The sequence below is a fragment of the Jaculus jaculus genome, chromosome 13, assembly GCF_020740685.1.
Source record: "Jaculus jaculus isolate mJacJac1 chromosome 13, mJacJac1.mat.Y.cur, whole genome shotgun sequence".
NCBI classification, from domain to species: Eukaryota; Metazoa; Chordata; class Mammalia; order Rodentia; family Dipodidae; genus Jaculus; species Jaculus jaculus.
In genome coordinates this window covers 70,011,728-70,032,632 of record NC_059114.1, presented here as the reverse complement: position 1 = coordinate 70,032,632, position 20,905 = coordinate 70,011,728, and the positions used below count along the sequence as shown (strand labels likewise).

The 20,905-nt window shown below is 40.0% G+C and overlaps 1 protein-coding gene across 1 annotated transcript in view; it reads left to right on the top strand.

Moving 5' to 3' along the window:
- Positions 1–20,905, top strand: part of Wdr70 (WD repeat domain 70) — a 266,830-nt gene that overhangs the window by 206,468 nt on the left and 39,457 nt on the right. Inside the window, exons 11-13 of the mRNA XM_045132810.1 lie at positions 5,439–5,538; positions 9,062–9,146; positions 10,518–10,656. Coding sequence (XP_044988745.1) covers positions 5,439–5,538; positions 9,062–9,146; positions 10,518–10,656 — 324 coding nt within the window. The remainder of the gene's footprint in view (positions 1–5,438; positions 5,539–9,061; positions 9,147–10,517; positions 10,657–20,905) is intronic.

Sequence of the window (20,905 nt, the reverse complement as noted above, 5' to 3'; positions counted from 1 at the left end):
TTTGATTTCTTCTTTGATTGTTTTCATGTGTTCTTTGACCTCTTTGAACATATTTATAATTATTCTTTTGAACTCTTTCTCAGGTATTTCCTCTAACTCTTTCTCACTGGAGGACATTTCTGATGCATTAATACTTTTAGGTGGATTTATATTGTCTTGCTTTTTAGTGTTTCTTGTGTTATAATGTATATATTTTTGCATCTTGGATTAAGTTAATGCTTGGATTTTCTAGCTAGCTGTGTATTCTTAGCTGTATAAATTGATTTGATGTAATATATTTTCAGGGTAGGACCTTAAGGTATTAGGTGTGGCTCTTAAGACTCTCAGAGTATCTACAAAGATGTTCTTAGGGGTTGAGTTTCCCTGCTATAGGAGTATTCAAGCAGGCTGAGTGGAATAAAATGCAGGTAGATTCTAAAATTTAACTAAACACTGTACACATTCAATCAAAAACAGCCCCGAGTATGTATGCAAGAGTAGTTATTATAATGACCAGATCTTCTATCAACAAAGAGGTTTAGATTTCTGGTCTGTTGAGGGATCCAAGTCAGCTTGTGACCAAGTGAGACCCTTCCCTGGTGCAATCCCAGTTACCTTGGATGATTTTGGTCTCAGTCAAGTTGCTGCCTGGGTCGTCGGGCTGCTGTTCTGATTTCTGGAGCTGGGCACTTGCTTTTCCTACGGGGCAAACCGAGCCGCTGCTGCTGCCTCTGCTGCTGCCGTAGCTGCCACCACCGGAGCCACCACCGCTGCTGAAGCTGCCGGTGCCGTGACCACCGCCGCTGCTCCCCCCGAAGCCGCTGCTGCGGGATCTGCCGCCGCTGCCGCTCCTGGGTCCGCTGCTGCTGGGGCCGCTGGTACCGGTGCTGGAGCCGCTGAAGTTGCTGCCGAACTCTGCTCCTGCTTGGGTCCCGCTGTCAGCCCAAGTTGGTGTGGCCGGGTCCCGGGCCGCTGCTGTGTTCGCTGGAGCTGGGTTCAGGCGGTGGGGGAGGGGAGGGAGCCGCGGCTGCTCTGGTTGTCTCGCTGCTCCAAGCGTTCTTCTACCTCGCGGTCTGCTCCTCCGCTGCTCGCTGCCGCTCTCCCCTCACGTTTCCGAGTTGCGGAGAGCGCGGTGTGAGGGGAAAATCCCGCACCTGGCTTTTCCTGCGGCTCGAGCCGAGAGACTGGCAGCTTTCTGCTGCGCCGCGGCTGCGGCGGTTGGCCGAGCTGCCGGAGCCGCTGGAGCCGCTTTTCCCGCCTGTGCAGGCTCTGGATGCTCTATAACTCTTCTACTTCTCCGCTGCCGCCTCAATTTCCTATACACCTCACTTTTTAGTAAAAGTGTGTATTTTGCTGAGTTTTTTTGGTCTTTTTCCCCCCTAGGCTGCTTTGGCGTGGTACCTACGCCGCCATCTTAACCGGAAGTCTATTTGTGTATTTTTAACAAAACCTGAAAATTGATCCCCAATAAGAAAGAAATTTCTATATATTAAGGGGTCTTAGGAATAGGTTTAAGGGCACAGTCAGGGCTGGAGAGATGGCTTAGTGGTTAAGGCACTTGCCTGTGAAGTCTAAGGACCCAGGTTTGATTCTCCAGAACCCATGTAAGCCAGGAGCATATGGGGGTATATGTGTCTGGAGTTTGTTTGCATTGGCTAGAGGTCCTGGTGTGCCCATTCTCTCTCTCTCTGTAATAAATAAAAGGTGAAAATAAGAAACAGGGCACAATCAAATGTTAGTCACCGAGTTTATGAAGTAGAGCCTAGGGTGCCTGGTGCTTCTCTTGTCCTGCTCTGCAGCACTGCCTTGGACCGCGTAGTTACATTCACTTGTTTGAGAGGAGGCACCCAAACAGACTTCAGAATCTAATGGCAGTGACACAAAACAAGGAAAAAGTAAACTAAATGTAAACTGATCTTCTTGTGAGTTTGGGGAGACAGGCTGTGTTGGAAGATAGAAGACATGCTGTTGTAAAGAACTGATAAGAAAGATTAAGTGGCTTGGTCAGGTTAAACTTAAGGTAATAACCTTAAATTTTAGGCAGGTCAGCAGAGCTCTAGGATCAGTGTTCTATGAAATTTTCTCTATTTTTAGTTCAGTAATTAATTTTAACTTCTGCATTTAAAATATTTGATTTCTATTATTATTTATTTTCAGCATTTTGAGAGGCTGTTCACCCCCCTTTTTGGCTTTTTGAGACAGTATTTTTCTCTCTTAGTGACTTAGAACTCACTGTGTTATCCAGGCTGGCCTTAACTTGTCACAGTCCTCTTGCCTTGGCCTTCTAAGTGCAGGTGTCACAGGCATGAGTCACTGTGCTCAGCTGAGAGCTGGTCTTCTTGCCACATGCTAGAACACGACAAATATTTTGGGACCTAGCAGCTTCTGGAAACTCACCCATGATAGCACATAAAATGTGTTATTATCAATAAGTTCAGAAACTAACATGCTTATGACTTTGTGGAAAATATCATAGTTTTCTTACTAGGAGGGACAGAAGATGTACCTGATGGCTCTCCCCTACTTAGTGGTGGTTTACTGGTAATTTTTTTTTTTTTTTGGTTTTGGTTTTTATTTTTTTGAGGTAAGGTCTCACTCTAGCTCAGGCTGGAATTCACTCTGTAGTCTCAGGGTGGCCTCGAACTCATGGTGGTCCTCCTACCTCTGCCTCCCAAGTGCAAGGATTAAAGGCGTGCGACACCATACCTGGCTCAGTTTGCTGGTAATCTTTGATTGTTAGGGTAGAACTTGATCTCTGCCTACTCAGTGTGACCTTATTTGAAAATGGGGTCATTCAGTTTGTCCAGAACCCTCACTGGTGCCCAGTGTTTTGTACTTCATATGACTAAATTCTGATCATGGATTTTGTGAAAAATAATAGAATGTTAATACATGACACTAACTCAGTGTATTTTTAGCTTTAAATTACATTTTCTTGTAATGAAATATTTTATATTTTTGTTGTTTTTTCAAGGTAGGGTCTCGCTCTAGCCCAGGTTGACCTGGAGTTCACTATGTAGTCTCAGTCTTGAACTTAAGGTGATCCTCCTACCTCTGCCTCCTGAGTGCTGGGATTAAAGGTGTACGCCACCACGCCTGTCTATATTTAGAATTTTTTGAGTTAAAATGCTCATTTTACTAAATGAGATATTTGTACAACTAATGTTAAATGAAAAAAAGTAAGAAAGAAAATGGGGTCATTGACGAGGTAATCCATTAGCAATAGCATAGAGTGAGTCCCTAACCTAATTTTCGTGGTGTCCTTATTGAGAGTTACAAGGGGAAGTGTGGGGGCAGCACAGAGAAAAGCACCCACAGGCGAAGGAAGCCCTCGGAAGAAGTGGCCCTGCTCCCGCCTTCTTGTGGACCGGAGCTGCGAGGTTACGAGCTGCCGTTGTTGCTCTGTCAATTTGTGGGGCTTGGTTAAGGCAGCCCCTCCTCAGCAAGCTAATCTACCCGATCTCAAAAACAAGCAACCAGCTGTGGGAGCATGTTGATACATTTGTTTCTTCTGCCTAACATAAGGTCTACCACACAGTTGATGCCAACTTAAAAAACAGAAGTTGAATCAATGAAGCTTTCAACTCAAGGAAACTTAGAATCATGGCAACAACTACACATTTCCAAGACTGTCTGCCATCCAGAGAAGGAGCAGAGGGAGGCCACTGTTTGCTCATTCTCTCTACCGGCTTGCTTTCATGTCATCTGTGTTCCTTGTTACTGGAGGCTTTTACATGTAAGCCCAAATATTGGGTGTCAGTAGCATTGCTGGTAAAGTACATGAGCTCTGTTTTTGACTTACTCTGTGTTAAGATTTGTTGCAAAACTACTGGTGGGGGGTGGGGTGTCACTTGCATTTCTGTACCTGGCTCCCTGGAAAGACCCACTCGTGTCATGAGGGGCAGGGCTCCTATCCTGTGCCATGGAAGCACCCTAGGGACATTGGTAATGGCCTGGAGCTTATGTGCGGTTGCCCAGTTTAATGTGTGCCTGTGTGTACACAGAATACATAGGCATGCATGCTATATTAATGACAGCTCTGTACAGGAAAGGGCTTCCAATACACCAGGTGCTTTTGTTCACATGGGCTTTACTTTTGGGAGTATTGGCCTGTGTTGCTTACCGAATTCTGAGTGACAAGATTGGTATAGCTTACTTTTATTTTTATTTATTTATTTGAAAGAGAACAGTAGGGGGGGTGGAGAATGGGCATGCCAGGGCCTCCAGCCACTGCAAAGGAACTCCAGATGCATGTGCCACCTTGTACATCTGGCTAATATGGGTCCTAGGGAGTTGAACCTGGGTCTTTTGGGTTTGTAGGCAAATGCCGTAACTGCTAAGCCATTCCTCCAGCCCTGGCTTCATTACTTTCACAAGTCATTGGTAGTACAGAAGTGACATTATAAAAGGGTTATGGCACAGTATTTGAGTCAACTTTTTGGGTTCAAACTCTCAGCTTTACCTATATAAACTTTTGGCCTTGGAGAAGGTCTTAATGCCCTACACTTTAGTTTCTTGAAGTATAGAATGACTAGATAATGGTAGGCTTTGACTTGTAGTGTGATCGTGAGGACCAAAGTAGGTAAGGCAGCAAAGCACACAGTGTCAGCTGTGTGTAAGAGTGGCTGTCATCCTCACACCCCTTTAGACAGGCACAGTGAAAGCAGTTCAAGACTCGCACCACGTAGAGAGTATCTGACACCCACTAGGAGTGCAGTGAATAATGTGCTGTTTGGTATCTTCATTTAGATCTGCTCTTTCAGATAAGTGAAGACACAGTTACAGTGCCTTTATAAGCGTTATGCCGCAGACTGAGTACCTTGTGCTGCTCAGGGCTTTTTATGTCAGTCTGGAACATATTTCTTCTTTATTTCTTCTTTTTTTTGAGGCATTGTTTCACTCTAGCCCAGGCTGACCTAGAATTCACTATTGTAGCCCATGCTGGCCTTGAATTCATGGTGATCCTCCAATCTCAGCCTCCTGAGTGTTGGGATTAAAGGCATGTACCACCATACCCAGTTCCTTCCTCCCTCCCTCCTTCCCTCCCTCCCTCCCTCCCTTCCTCCCTCCTTTCTTTCTTTCTTTCTTTCCTTCTCTCTCTCTTTCTTTCTTTCTTTTTTGAGGTAGGGTCCCAGTCTAGCCCAGGCTGACCTGGAATTCACTATGTAGTCTCAGGCTGGCCTTGAACTCTAAGTGATCCTCCTACCTCTGCCTCCTGAGTGCTGGGATCAAAGGCATGTGCAACCACACCCGGCTCTCTTTTTTATTAAAGAAAATAGATGAATTAAAAATTTGTCAATTTTCTTTCAAAAGAAAATAAAACTATAATCAGGTAAATTTAGCATTTTACTTATTAGTTGTATATTATTTTCTGGATGATGAAATTAAATGTTCTTGCCACAAAAAGTCTATGTTGAATATAGGTAAAATGTTAACACTTCTCTTGTGTTTACAAACAGGTTCATCCTAAATTCCACTATAAACAGGCTCATGACCCAGGCACAGATACTTCTTGTGTGGCTTTTTCCTATGATGGTCATGTCCTGGCCTCTCGTGGGGGTAAGTCAAAGCTCTTCTTACGTTTTTACTTATAAGATGTTCATATTTGACTGTAGCAAATGTCACAAGAGTGTTCCAGTGCTTAGTGAAGCTAGCTGTTCTTTTGTGAAGGTACCTGTGCCTGTCTGTTCTTTTCCATTAAATGTGTTTTCAACTTGGCAACAATGTCTATATAAAAATTTATCCAGCAAAATTTAGACATTGCATACTTTTCCTTTAAGTTTTTATGTTTAGCTTCAAATTTCATAGGAGTTTGAAATCTTCATCGATGATTTGCCTCTGCCTTTGGAATTTTATAGTTGATTACCTCCGTTCTTTTGTTCTCTCTCTCTCTGTGTGTGTGTCTGGGGATCACATCTAGGTCCCAGTCCCTGCTAGGCATGCTACTAAGGCATATCCCTATGCACTTTTAAAAAATAGATTTTATTTATTTATTTATTTATCCATTCATTCATTCATTCATTCATTTATCAGAGAGAAAGAGAGGGAGGGAGGGAGAGAGAATGGGCGTGACAGGGCCTCCAGCCATTGCAAATGAGTTCCAGATGCTTGCGCCCTCTTGTGCATCTGGCTTATGTGGGTTCTGGAGAATAGAATCACGGTCCTTTGGCTTTGCAGGCAAATGTCTTAACCGCTAAGCCATCTTTCCAACCCCCCTACACAATTTTTGGTTTTGTTTTCATGCATATGTGTGTGGTACGCATACATGTTTATACACATGTTCATATGTGTATAGGCGCATACACATGTAGTCATGTACATGTGTGTACCTGCATGTGGAGGCCAGAGGTTGATGTCAGGTGTCTTTTTCAATTGTTTTCCACATTTGTTTTGAGACAGTGTGTCTCACTGAACCTGAAACTAACAAATCTGGCTATACTAACTAGCCTGCAAACCCCAGGGATTCTGCTATCTCTACTTCTCCACACTGGGTTACAGATATGTGCTGCTGCTGCTGGTTTTTATGGGGGTGCTGGGACTCTGAACTTAGATCTTCATGTTGTGCAGCATCACTTTACCAACTGACTCATCTTCTTAGCCCATAGACATTGTTTTTGGTAACTCAGGCTGGACTTGACTCTTCATTTTTCTGGCCTCCTCCTCCAAGTGCTGGGATTACAATATGTGCCAGTATGCTCAGCTACATTCCTTTACTCTTTCTCAACCGTTTTCTAATTTTGTGCTTGGTATTTCAAAATCCTGTTTATTGAACATTCATCCTTTCCCCCAGATCAAACACTAACCCAAATCAGCTTAGGGAAAATGTATACCTAAATCATGTATTTCAGTTTATATTATGTTATTAACAGTTTAGAATTATGTGGTTGGATAGTTTTTTCCTTCTCCCCTGGATAAGGTTGTGTGTTATATAGAGAGATGGTCAATAATGGGGTTTGCCTATTATGGGACATGGCTGAAGATCTTCCTGTGGATTCATTTGTGGCAATAGAATAACATTTCAAAGGTGAATTCACATATTCTCATAGCACAAGCATTAAGCCCAAGCAGTTGTGGATCAGTGCACCTGCAAAATGTTGGGGTTCAGAGAAAGAGTCCCTGGGGAGAGAAGAGGTTTTATTAACTCTCTCCTCACCTCACTTGCACCTGATCCTGGTTCCTTACTGGACCCAAGAGACTGAGGCAGGTCTCAGGCTGTGGGCACTAGGGAGAAAATACAAAAAAGAGGATATTTATATGAGTTTGGCTTTTGTTCTGGTCAGAAATGTGTTAGTAGTACTGTGGAAATATTTTAACAATATTCTTTTTTCTGGGTATTCTTCAGCAATTCTTTTATTAGTAGTAGTTATAGAGATACTCAGTAAGTAAACAACCCATATTGGTACCATACTTTCCCTCATCCTTGCCCTCCCTCCAAAGGGACCAGTCATCCCTATTTGCAGATGACATGATCCTAGACATAAGTGACTCTAGAGTCTCCATCTCCGAAATCTTAAAGGTGATCAATTACTTCAGCAAAGTAGCAGGATAAAAGCACTCAAGAGCCTGGTGTGGTGGTGCACGCCTTTAATCCCAGCACTCGAGAGGCAGAGGTAGGAGGATCACTGTGAGTTCAAGTCCACCCTGAGACTACGTAGTGAATTCCAGGTCAGCCTGGGCTAGAATGAGACCCTACCTTGAAAAACCAAAAACAAACAAAAATTGTGATGGGCAGAATTAACATTGTAAAAATAGAAACCCTCCCAAAAACAATATATAGATTTAATACAATACCAATAAAAATCCCAGCATCATTCTTCACAGAAATAGAAAAAATGATCTCAAAATTCATATGAAATGGCCACTGGCCTTGGATATCCAAGCATATCCTCAGCAAAAGAAACACCTCTGGATGCATTACCATACCTGGTCTAAAGCTATATTACAAAGCCATATAATAACAAAAACAGAATGGTACTGGCATAGAAACAGGAATATAGACCATTGGAACAGAATTAAAGATCTGGACTTTGGGTCAAGTAAGTACAGTTACTTGATCTTTGACAAAGGCCTTTAATAATGTAGACTGAAGAAAAGACAGCATCTTCAACAAATGATGCTGGACAAACTGGATAACCATATGCAGAAAAATAAAACTAGACCCACACATCTCACCATGCACAAAAACCAAGTCCAAATGGATCAAAGACCTCAATATAAGACCTGAAACTCTTCTACTACTACTGGAAGAAAAAATAGGAGGAACTTTCCATGACATAGGAGTGGAGAAAGACTTCCTTAACAAAACCCCAGTAGCTCTGGAACTTAAACAGTCACTCAACCATTGGGATCTCTTGAAGCTGAGAAGTTTTTCATAGACAAACATACCATAAACAGAGCCAATAGATTTTCCACAGAATGGGAGAAAATTTTTGCCTGCTATAAACAAGTATTCTTAAAAGAATATTCATAACTCTTTAAATGGCTTGGAAATGAAGTGGCTTGGAAATGAAGTGGCTTGGAAAAGAAAATGAAGAATGATAGCCTCAGCTAGAACTACACTGATGGACAGGGGTTGACGTGGCCCACTCTGGTTAGTGTTGATGGATAGCTCAGCTCATGGGCTAGTGGGAGAAAGAATCTGTTGTGAATTAAAATATTTTTAGTCCTGATGGTTCTTAAATTAAGATTTTCCCAAGAAATCAGAGTCTATCCTAACTTACCATGGGAGAACTGCCATCTGCTCTAACATTATGCTTTAGAGTAGGTTCTCCAGAGCTCCTTCTAGCCTGTAGATGCTAATCAAACTGGAAAGTAACTTCTGGAAGACTGACTCATTATCATATAACTTTTTACTATTCTTGCAATTACTACTGCTTCTTGAATCTCCCTGAGCAGTCACAAAAGTGAAGTGTGCTCATGTGCACCTGGCCCTTCATCCCCCCATTCAGCTTTCTTTCCTTCTTGCTCACTTTCTTTCCATCCCTCCTCCCTTGCAGTTTTACTAAATTTAAGAGGCTCTATACTTGAAATGAGTAGTTATTGTTTCAAAATTGACATTTTTTCTTTCTCATTCCTCTATCAGGTGATGATACCCTAAAGTTATGGGACATTCGACAATTTAGTAAGCCATTGTTTTCAGCCTCAGGTCTTCCTACCATGTTCCCAATGTAAGTAACACACTTTAAATACTTTATTAGCATAAGAGAATAGAAAAGAAGTTCCCTTACTTTAGTTCTAGTTTATATCAAGCCTTTTAAATCTTTTAGGAAAAGGACTTGCAAAGGATATATTTCATTTATTTCTTGTCCTTTTGACATTCATCAGACTATGACCATCTTTTGAAGTTGGATAATGTGTGTGGTTGCCCATGTATCTGTGTGTGTTTATGTTGTCTGCACACAGGCCCTTCAGTTACTCAGACTGTCTTGTTCAGAGTAGCCGAGCACTGTTGTCTCCATTTTACTAAGTTAGCTACTGAAGAGTTCAAAAATTATCTGAGGCAGCTGAAGTGGCTTTAACTTCTAAGTCCTATAATTGGAGCCTAGGAAACAGTTTCTATTTTGGTAGAAATAAAATTTCACATGTGTGTTAAATAATGACCAACAGGAAGAGTGTGAAGGCAAGGGAAGCTTAAATGAAGGAAGCGCTAACTAGGTCCCCGCCTGTGCGAGTGTTGGTTAATGCAAACCCACAAGTGCCAGTTTAGGATGGATTCAAGTTTCTTAAGCTACAGTGTCCACCAAAGTAAACTTCATGGCTGCTTTGGGTGAAGTCTGCAGTATTGATCATTAGGCAGGCTTCTGCTAATAAAAGCTATTGAATTGGAGATATCAATTAGTTTTCAGCGATGCATCTGCTCCATCTTTCTTGGTGATGTGACAGATTTTGTAGAGGTAATGGTATTGATGGCTGCAGTAAAAGTAGCTCTAAAAATAGGCAAAGCAACCCTGACTTGTTGCACATGTCTGTCTGCACTGCTGTACTGTTGGTCTGTATTGAGTTTTTCTCATACTCCCTTTACATTTTAAAAAATATTTTTATTTTTATTTTTATTTATTTGAGTGGGGAGGTGAATGGGTACGTCAGGGCCTCCAGCCACTGCAAATGAACTCCAGATGTATGTGCCATCTTTGGCAGCCGGCTTTATGTGGGTAGTGAAGAATCAAATCTGGGTCCTTGGGCTTTGCAGGCAAGTGCCTTAACTGCTAAGCCATTTCTCTAGCCCCTCACTTTATGTTTAAAAAATGTAATGTGGAAGATAAGAGCATAGGTTCTGGAGTCAGACTGCCTATAGTTGATTCTCAAATGCGTTATAGCCTTGTGCGATTTAGCTCTTTTTATATAGTTGTACATATAAATATATGATTAGTAGATTATAGATATAGATCATATCTATCTATCTATCTATCTATCTATCTATCTATCTATCTATCTATATATATATATATGACCTATTAATATAACCTAATAATAATCTTTTGTTATTGTTGCACTGTTGTGTGGGTAATGAATTTAGTTATCAATTCTTTTATGTGTAGGACCGACTGCTGTTTCAGTCCAGATGATAAACTTGTAGTCACTGGCACCTCTGTTCAAAGGGGATGTGGCAGTGGGAAACTTGTTTTCTTTGAGCGCAGGACTTTCCAGAGGGTATATGAAATAGACATCACAGATGCGGTATGTATCTTCTTTTTATGCCTTTTCTTAAGAAGGAAGTTAAGTTTGTATTTTAGCCATCTTTGATCTTTGATTTTTAATGTAATATAAATGCGGGTTCTACAATGTAGTGGTAGTTGTTTTCTTCTTCTCCAGCAAAGGATTATTGGTACATTGGGGCCTGGCTGATGACTCTTTTCCTTCTCCCAACTTAATGTTCTCCAAAGACTCCAACTTAGTCAGGATGCCAGCTGCATTTGAGTTCTTTACTTCTCTGCCAGCCAAGTTGAGGAAGGATGGCGCTAACAGTCATGTAGGACACAGAAACCTGTGCCCTGCAACATGCAGGGTTCTGGGCAAATATGGATGCTGGTGTCTCTAGAGTTTATCACTATTTCCTAAGCCTTGGAAACTTCGAAAGCTAAATAAAATAGCATTGCCTTCACTATCTACTCAGCAGTTGATGGGCTTCTAGGCTCATTGTACTTTCTAGCTGTTGTGACTCAGCAGCTGTGAACAGGGATGATCCCGTATTAATAAGATCTCTCATAAATTGTAAAGAATTCTGCTTGTCTAGGTCGTGGTCATTAAGGTAAGGCTCACCTTTCACCAAACCTTACTGTTAGCTATTTAGAACTTCAACATATTTCATATTTAATTCTACAACAAACAAAAGGCCCAGAAACTTTTGTTTTCTGAATACATTTGTATGAGCACGAAGACACCAGCAGTCATTCATTCACGTTCTGAGACTGGAGCCACAGGTAATGGAATGGGAAAAACTCCCAGAGGAAAATTTGAACTTTAAAAAAGTATACATTATTTAGATGGTAAGGCAAGTCACTGAAAATTTCTGAGTGTGAAACAGGCCAATTAATATCTGTGCAAATTTCCTTTAGCTCTTTGCCTGATCTTTTAGTAACTTCCTGTGTCTCCAGCAATGCTGTTCTGTAGGTTTCATCAGCTCTTTGTAAACAGTTGAGACACATCATTATATAGTTAAGTGAGTCAGACAGCTGACCTTCTGTTTTTAAATCACTAGTACAAAACTCTTGTTTAATGCTATAGTATTACTGTGGACTGTTAATTTCTAGGGCCTACATTTGAGCCATGTTATAGTTTGACTGTTACAGAAAAAGTGGTGTAACAATGAGACACATTCTAGATGTGCACTTATTTTATAGATTCTAATCTCATGACGTAATTTGAAATGTGTCAGCATTTCTAATACTTTTTGTGAGGTACAGCCAGGAGCCAAATAAAACACTACAATCAAAGAAAAATAATTTACCCTATCAACTTTAATCTCAAAAAGAAAAATTATTCTAGTGCTTCAGGAGTAAGCTATGCTCTAGTGTGCCTCTCAATAACTGTATATTAGTATTATTCTTTATGTGTTTTTAAAAATTATAATTGAAGTTGACATGTAAATAAATTAAGATTTGTAGAAATATGCTTGCTTTGTTGGATGTGTTAAGCCACACAAGTTAAAGAGCCCTTTTAAATCATTGCTCTAGTTGGGGGTGTGTGAGTGTGTATGTGTGGGGGAACGTAGTTGTTAGCAGCATTAGCAGAGTTTTCTGTACTACTCTTTTGACCTATTACTTCAGCTTTCTTCTTGGAATGTAAGAGAGTAAACATATCCCTTGGAATGGATAAATGCTAGGCATTTTGCTAGAGTAGCCAGAGAGCAAATGAATGAATAAAGAACCAACCTCCCTTCCCCTCCCCTCTCCTTCCCCTCCCCTCCCCTTCCCCTCTTCTCTTTTCATTCTTCCTTTTTTTCTCCACTCCCCTCCCCCAAACCCCGAGGTAGAGTCCTGAGATGTTGTAGCCCAGGCTGACTTAGAATTCACTTTGTAGTTTCAGGATGGTCTCCAAATCATGGCCAACCTCCTACCTCTGCCTCCCGAGTACTGTGATTAAAGGTGTGTGCCACCACACCCAGCTCTGCCTTCTTTTCTTTTCTTTTTTAAAATTTTTTTAATTTTTATTAACATTTTCCATGATTATAAAAAAAAAATCCCATGGTAATTCCCTCCCTCCCCTGCCTTATTTTCTTGAGACAAGATATCTCACTGAATCAGAAGCTTGCCAATTTTTTAGTCAGATGGGCTGACCAGCAAATCGCATAAGTCCTTCTGTCTCCACCCTTCTCATCACTAAGGTTACAAGTACATGTGGCCACTCACAGCTGCTGGGGATTGAACTCAGCTCGTTCTTGTACAGCAAGGGCTGTTACCCACTGAGCTATTTCCCCAGCCTGCAATTAATATATTAATAAGTAAAATATACACTGTAATTATTGCTCTAAAGATATTTTTAAAGAATAACGTGCATATTTTCCATATTTATTTTTGAGACAGTTTGTAAAAATCTTGTTTCAATTCTGCTTTCTGCATCGTGACTATTTTCCTTTCTCTATTTAGTATAAATACTTTCAGCTCTACTAGGACATGGTAAATGTTTCTTTACTAATATTTTCACCATGTGCAGTATTATTTGTACATTTTACAATTCTGCTACAATTATTTTCAGGTGCTTCCTTTGTAGTCTAATTGTGTTTATCTCTCTGTCTTTTGGGGGTAGCGTCTCACTCGAGCCCAGGCTGACCTGGAATTCACTAAGTAGTCTTAAGCGCCTTGAGCGCATGGCAGTCTCCTACCTCTGCCTCCACTACTTGTGTTTCCTCGAGTTAAGTGCACATACACACATGCCCGCATTCACTCTGCCACTCCTTACTGTCTAGGTCTTTGTGACTTAGGTAATAAGCTTAGCCTATTTCTAAGATGAATTCTAGAGCATAACTTATAACTTGAATCTTTTACTGTTTGTCTTGTTTTTAATTTAATTTATTTAATTGTATTTAATTTTATTGTGTATATATATTATAACAGTTTATATTCTTTTATCACCTCACCCCTGCTCTGGTTTCCCTGGGGCTGTCTTTAGTGGGGTTTTGGTAATCTCAGAGGGGTTATGAGCTCTAGCTGTGTGACTTTCTGTTGCTTCAGACTGGTCTTGAACTCAGCATTATTCCCATCTCATTCTCCAAGTTCTAGGATTATAGGTGTGATCAGTTTATACCTGGATCAAGTTCTGCCGCTTTTTGCTAGCATTTTCATACCTACTTAATTTTGGTTGACCCTCTTCCTACCTCTTCTCTCCCTCCTCTTCTTGCCTCACGCCATCCTCAGTGTTTCTCCCTTCACTTTCATGTCACAAGTGTTCTATTACCCTCCGTGCCCCTCTCCCTTGAAATCTTTTTTTTTCACTTCTCATGTGCTCCTGTCTAGTTTCCTAGCATTTTTTGTGCACACAGTTCTATCACAACACACACACACACACACACACACACACACACACACACACACATACATATAAATATAAAGCTAGGATCTACACATGAGAGAAGATGGGGTGTTCGTCTTTCAAAGCCTGGGTCACTTCACTTAATATAGTATTCTCCAGTTCCATCCATTTTCCTACAAATTCCATAATTTCATTTTTCTCTGTGGCTAAATAAAATCTCATGTGCACATGATACCACATTTTCATCCTCTATCCATTCATGTGTTGATGGGCATTTAGGCTGATTCTTTTCTCTAGCTATCGTGAATACTTATTATGAGTGGAGCAAATTATAGGTCATTTTTATTTCTTCTTTTGAGAATTGTTAAGCTTCTTCTTTTATTTATTTATATATATATATACATATATATGTATACACACACACATATATATATATAAATTAGTCTTCTGTCAGAGTGTAGCTGGCAAAGTTTTCCTCACATTTTATAGGCTGTGTCTTCTCTTGGTCAACTGTTTCATTTATGTATTGAAGAAAAAAAATAATTTTTCAGGGTAGGGTCTCACTCTAGCCCAGGCTGATCTGGAATTCACTATGTAGTCTCAGAGTGGTCTTGAACTCATGGCAATCCTCCTACCTCTGCCTCCCAAGTACTGGGATTAAGGGTGTGCGCCACCACGCCTGGTGAAAACTTTTAATTTCATATGGTACTGTTTATCCACTGTTGGCAGTATTTCAGGGGTAATTTGGAGTCCTATTCAGAAAGCCCTTGCCTATTATATCTTGAAGTCCTTTCCCTCTTTTTTATCCTCTAGGGAGTTTCAGGTCTTTGATCCATTTGGAGTTGATTTTTGTGTAAGGTGAAAGATCAGGATCTAAGTTTATTCTTTTGCATGTGGATATACAGTTTTCTGAGCATCATTTATTAATGAGGCTTTCTTTCTGCCTGACATTGTGGTGTACACCTTTAATCCCAGCACTTGGGAGGCAGAGGTAGGAGGATCACTATGAATTTGAGGCCAGCCTGAGACTGTACAATGAATTCCAGGTTAGTCTGGGCTAGAGTGTGTCAAGTAAGACCCTACCTTGTAAAAAAGGGGGTGGGATCCCCCAATGAGTATTTTTGGCATCTCTGTCAAAATTCAGGTGGCTATGTAGGTTTACACCACATCTGGTTTATGTATAGATTTATTCTGTTTCATTGACCTCCATGTGTGTTTTTGTGCCAGTGCCATGATGGACTTTTTGTTTGTTTATTGTTATTGTTATTAGTGATGGCTCTGTAATACAACTTGAAGTCCGATATGCTGATACCTCCCACCCTATTTCTTATTTTTCATTTTTGCTCAAGATTGTGTTGACTATCTCAGGTCTTTTGTGCTTCTAAATGAATTTTAAGATTTTTTTCCTATCTGTGAAAAATGGTATTGAAATTTTGACAATTACATTGAATCTATATTGTTTTGGAATGATAACCATTTTCACAATATTTCTTTTTCTAATCCATATGCATAGGAGTTCTTTCCACAGGACTAGTCTGTAGTCCTATTTATTCTCTCACCTAAGCATTATAAAGGTCATTCTTCGACTTCCTTGGTTAGGGGTTTTCCAAGGTTTTTTGTTCCTGTTGTGTGACAATTGTGAACTGGATTGTTTCCCTGATTTCTTCCTAAAAATGTTAAAAATGTTTGTTATTACTATATAGGAAGGCTATAGAGTTTTGAATGTTAGTTTTGTGTACTATCACTTTGCTGAAAGTGTTTATCAGGTCTAAGAGTTTTCTAGTGGAGTCTTTCAGGGTCTTGTGTATATAATCATATGCTCTGTAATAAAGTTACTTGGACTTCCTTTCTTATTTGTACCCATTTTGTTTCCTTCTCTTGTCTTAGTATTCTACTTATGATTTTCAACAGTATATTGAATAATGGAAAGAGTAGAATTATGTGTCTTATTCTTGATGTTAGTAAAAATCATTTTCCCCCATTTAATATATTATGGAGTTTAGTTTTGTTTTATATATAGTCTTTAAAAATTTTTTTGTTTATTTATTTATTTATTTATTTGAGAGCAACATACACAGAGAGAAAGAGGCAGAGAGAGAGAGAGAGAATGGGTACGCCAGGGCCTCCAGCCACTGCAAGCAAACTCCAGATGTGTGCGCCCCCTTGTGTATCTGGCTAACATGAGTCCTGGGGAATCAAGCCTCGAACCAGGATCCTTAGGTTTCACAGGCAAGTGCTTAACCACTAAGCCATCTCTCCAGCCCTATACATAGTCTTAATTATGTTAATAAGTATTCCTTCTTTCTGATTTTCTTTTAGTATGAAAGGATGTTGGATTTTGTCAAAAGGCTTTTCTGGATCTACTGAGTATACCATGTCATTTCTGTCCTTGAATCAGAATATGTGATATATTAGATTTATTGCTTAGTTTCTGTTAAGGCACCCCATGTTTAAAATTGTGATGTCCTCTTAATTGATTATTCCCCTTTTTTTTTTATCTCTTTGGACTGTTTTTTTTAAAGAGATTAAAAAAAATTATGTTTATTTATTTATTTGAGAGCAACACAGAGAGAAAGACAGAGAGAGAGAGAGAGAATGGGTGCATCAGGGACTCCAGGCACTGCAAACGAACTCCAGATGCATGTGCCCCGTTGTGCATCTGGCTGACATGGGTCCTGGGGAATCAAGCCTCGAGCTGGGGTCCTTAGGCTTCACAGGCAAGTGCTTAACCACTAAGCCATCTCTCTAGCCTTTTGGACTGGTTTTGTTTGGACATCAGTTTTGTCAGATGTTAGAACAGTGATGCTTGTTTATTTCCTAGTTCCATTTGTTTGGAAATGCTTTCCATCCTCTCACCTTTAGGTAGCATCTCTTTTTTATGGTGAGGTGTGTTTCTTAGATAACAAGTAGATGAATCCTGCCTTTCAATCCAGTCTGCTAGTGTGTGTCTTGTAATCAGAGAATTAATCGTTAATATTCAGAGCTCTTACCAGGGCAGGCTGTGCATCCATGGAGACAGGTACTGTTCTCTTTGGTGTCTTCATTTTCTGGTCATTTTTCTCTACTCATTTCAGGAAGCTAGCTTGGCGATTATTAATGCTTAATGTGTTCAACATCACACTAATTCTCTTGGCAAGAATCTTGCCCTTAGCATGTTTGTCGTCAGCAATGCCAGCATCATTCTGGTAGAATTGTAGACTGTTCCAGTTTGGCAACATTTATGAGGCATTCCTCTTTGAACAGTACCACTTTCTTTGTTTACAATGTCACCCTTGTTGTAAATTTGCACTGATAAGACTATGAGACAACTCCTTGATTTCTAAACTCCTAGAGAACACATCAACATCAGGTGCCTCTCCTCTTTCCCTTGGTGTTTCTCATTTTGGCAAATGACTGGGTAGGGAGAACTGGACATTCTTGTACAAAGTTATGGACTTGATCACTACAAGTTTTGTGAAATATACATAATCCATATTATAATTATGTTAAGCCAAAGTTCATGTACCTTACCAGAAAAAAGGGCAAAGTTAGTTTTTAGGGCCTATTAGTCTAATGATAGAGATAGTTAGCTACATCTACTGAGGGAAAGTGAGGGTCATTATTTTATTTCTTATTAAAAAGACATTTTAAAAAACAAATATTTTCTTGTTTACTTATATGAGTTTCTAAAGAGCATGTTTATTCATATTATTTTTCCTTGCCTTGTAAAATCTGATTCTTCATAGATATATTTCAATGAGAACTATGTAATATTAGATTTTAGTATGTTAATTATATTTTCTTATTAAAAAGGAGTACATATATGGGCTGAAGAGACAGCTTATCAGTTAAGACACTTGCCTACAAAGCCTAAGAACCCAGGTTCAATTCCGCAGTACCCACATAAGCCAGGTGCACAGGGTGGTGCATGTGCCTGGAGTTCATTTGCTAGAGACCCTGGTGTACCCTTCTCTCTTTCTCTCTGCCTTTCCCCCACCCCTCAAATAAGTAAATAAATGAAATATTTTTTTAAAAAAGAATACATACAAAGTCATAAAAATTTACAAAGATAGAAAAGATAATCAAGAGAGTAAATAATATTTCTAAGCACATTCACCATAAATTATTATAAATGTGACATTTAAAAAATATTTATTTAGTTGTGTGTGTGTGTGCACGTGCACGCGCGAGCACATGCATGTGTGTATATGCCATGCACACACCACTTTCATCCAGCTTTACATGGGAGTTCGGTAACTGAATCCAAGCAAATAAGCTTTGTAAGAAGCACCTTTAACTGCTGAGCCATCACCCCAGCCACAAATGTAACATTTAAAGGATTGCTGTTTTTGAGGTAGGGTCTCACTCTAGTCCAGGCTGACCTGGAACTCAACTTTGTGGTCCCAGGCTGGCCTTGAATTCACAGTGACCCTCCTATCTTTGCCTCCTAAGTGCTGGGTCTAAAGGTGTGTGTCACCATGCCTGGCTATAAATGTGACATTTAAAATCAATAAATGTTCATATTCAAGAAAATTGCTTTGTATTACACATAGAAAATGACAATATAACAAAATGAAAGTTATACATAAATATATTTGACATATACATATAACATGTATAAAATAACCCAATAGAGTAAAAATAGTGGAACCATTTTCATTTCACATGAAACGTTTCTGTGTTTTATTTGGGGTGGGGAATAAGAGGCTGAAGAAGAAGCAGAGATGGATCTGAAAGAGCTGTGGAGCAAAAGACCCTTCGTGAAACTAGCCATTTCCCTTCTCGTGTAGGTGTAAATGATGCCATTCTGACTAGTTAAACCTCTATTATTTGTGTCTATGGAAGAGAGCAGAAAGATAATTCAAATTAATGGATATTCCAGAAGTCCTTAGAATTGGCTTTTGAATGCATTTTTGTTCTTGTCCTTGAATATAGTTATATCTGATCTGGGAATTGACACCAATTACTGAAGCTATGCAGTGAAGGCTTTCCTCGGAAGGAGCAGAGCCCATCTGTTCTCCCACTCTTCGGGGAATAGAATAGTCATGTTTTGCTGATAGAAAGTCCCAGCTCAGGCAGAATGGCCTATCCTGGCAAGTTTTCTACAAGAGCAAGGATCAGGTAGTATATCTGCCCAGTCAGGATTATACAAGGCCTAGTACTCAGAGAAAACTTGAGCCATCTGTAGAGCAAATGCCAATAGAAAAGAATTTTGAAAGACTGTATTTGGCATTTATCTGCCTTCTAAAATATAGTAAAACCTGCCTAATGCAAAACACAAGGAAATAGAAAAAGTGGGTTTTAAATGAACTAGTTTTCCATTATCTGCTCTTTATTATGGAGCAGTCAGGCAGCTGGTTGTTACATATTATTTTGAATAAAGTGATATCAGCTTAGTAAAATTGTACTGTAGTTCACTGTTTGGAGGATTATACTGAATATCCTAGAAGGAGCCTGATTAGCATATTTGTATTTAATAAAACATGTACTTTTGCCCATAGCCCAGTGGCAGACCGTGTTGTGAACATAGGTGTGGAGAACAGAACGGCAGGGAGTGCGAGCCTGCGTCTCTCCTGTGGGAACCTGTTAGCAAGCAGATGTTGAGCTCAGCGCAAGCTTCCAGGGCAGCACTGCCGCGCTTCTTGCTCTAGCACTTGTGCCAGTCATCTAGTCACTGTCAGCATGGCTATGGGGTCAGTGTTTCCCTGTGTAAAGGCACAATGGTCAGTCAGTACTACTTTATAGAGCTATTTTTAGATCTCTGAAGCAGAGATGTACTAGGATATGGTGAAAAACAACATTGCTTTTGCAGCCTTCATAATATGGAGTAAGTGTTACCATAAAGGCTCTAAACCTTTTCTTTTCTTTTTAAAAATATTTTTTTATTTATTTGAGAGATAAAGAGGAGATAGAGAATGGGCATGCCATGGTCTCCAGCTCCTGCAAACGAACTCCATACTCATGAGTCACCTTATGCATCTGGCTTTACATGGGTACTAGGGTACTAGGGTACAGGCACCTTAACCGGTAAGCCAGCTCTCCAGCCCTACTAAACTTTTTCTTGGGATTTCCTGAAGCAGTCTACATACACAGATAATTTACATGTAAGTGGAACTAAGCACAAGTAACCTACTGAGGTATCCTCATATTATCCAAGAGGGACTGATATCTGCAAAACCTGATGAAATGACTTCCTTCTCATTGCACCTGATGTTGTGGTGCTGTGAGCTCAGCTGTTGAAGAATACATTAAGATACAAAGGAAGGAAACCCTTGGTTTTCTTGTATTTTAAGTATTACTTTGTGCCTTATTAAATCTTAAAGCTATTAGATAGGGAAGATAACAGGAACTAGCTTAGTGCTAATTCCACTTTTTAAAAAAATTTCATACAGTGAAATTTACTTTGTTTCTAAAGATTTTAAATAGTCCAGTGCTTTTTAGATCTGTGCTGTTATCGGTACCTTTGAGATACAGAACAGTCCATCCGCCGCCCTCCCAGATCCCCCTGTGGTTCTGCCCGCCTCCTCTCCTAGCTCCCAACTCCTTGTCTTTAGCATTCACATGGTTTTCTCTCTCTTGGTTTTCTCTACTGTTCTGTCCTTTCAAGAATGTCATAAAAATGGACTCATCAGGGCTTGGGGAGATGGCTCAGTGGTTAAAGGCACTTGCTTGCAAAGCCTAATGGCCTGGGTTCGATTCCCCAGCACCCATGTAACAGCAGATGCACAAAGTGGCACATGCATTTGGAGTTCATTTACAGTGGCAGGAAGCCCTGGTGCACTCATACTCACTCTCTTTGTGTCTTCCTCTTTCTCTCTGCTTCTCTCTCTCTTAAATAAATAAATAAAATGGACCGGTCCCATATGAGTCCTTTTGAAACTGGCTCCTTTCAACAGAATGTCTTTGTTCTGCATGTCAATAGTTTGTTACATATTGGACCACAGTGAAAGGGTATTTTATAATTTTCAATGTTTAGAAA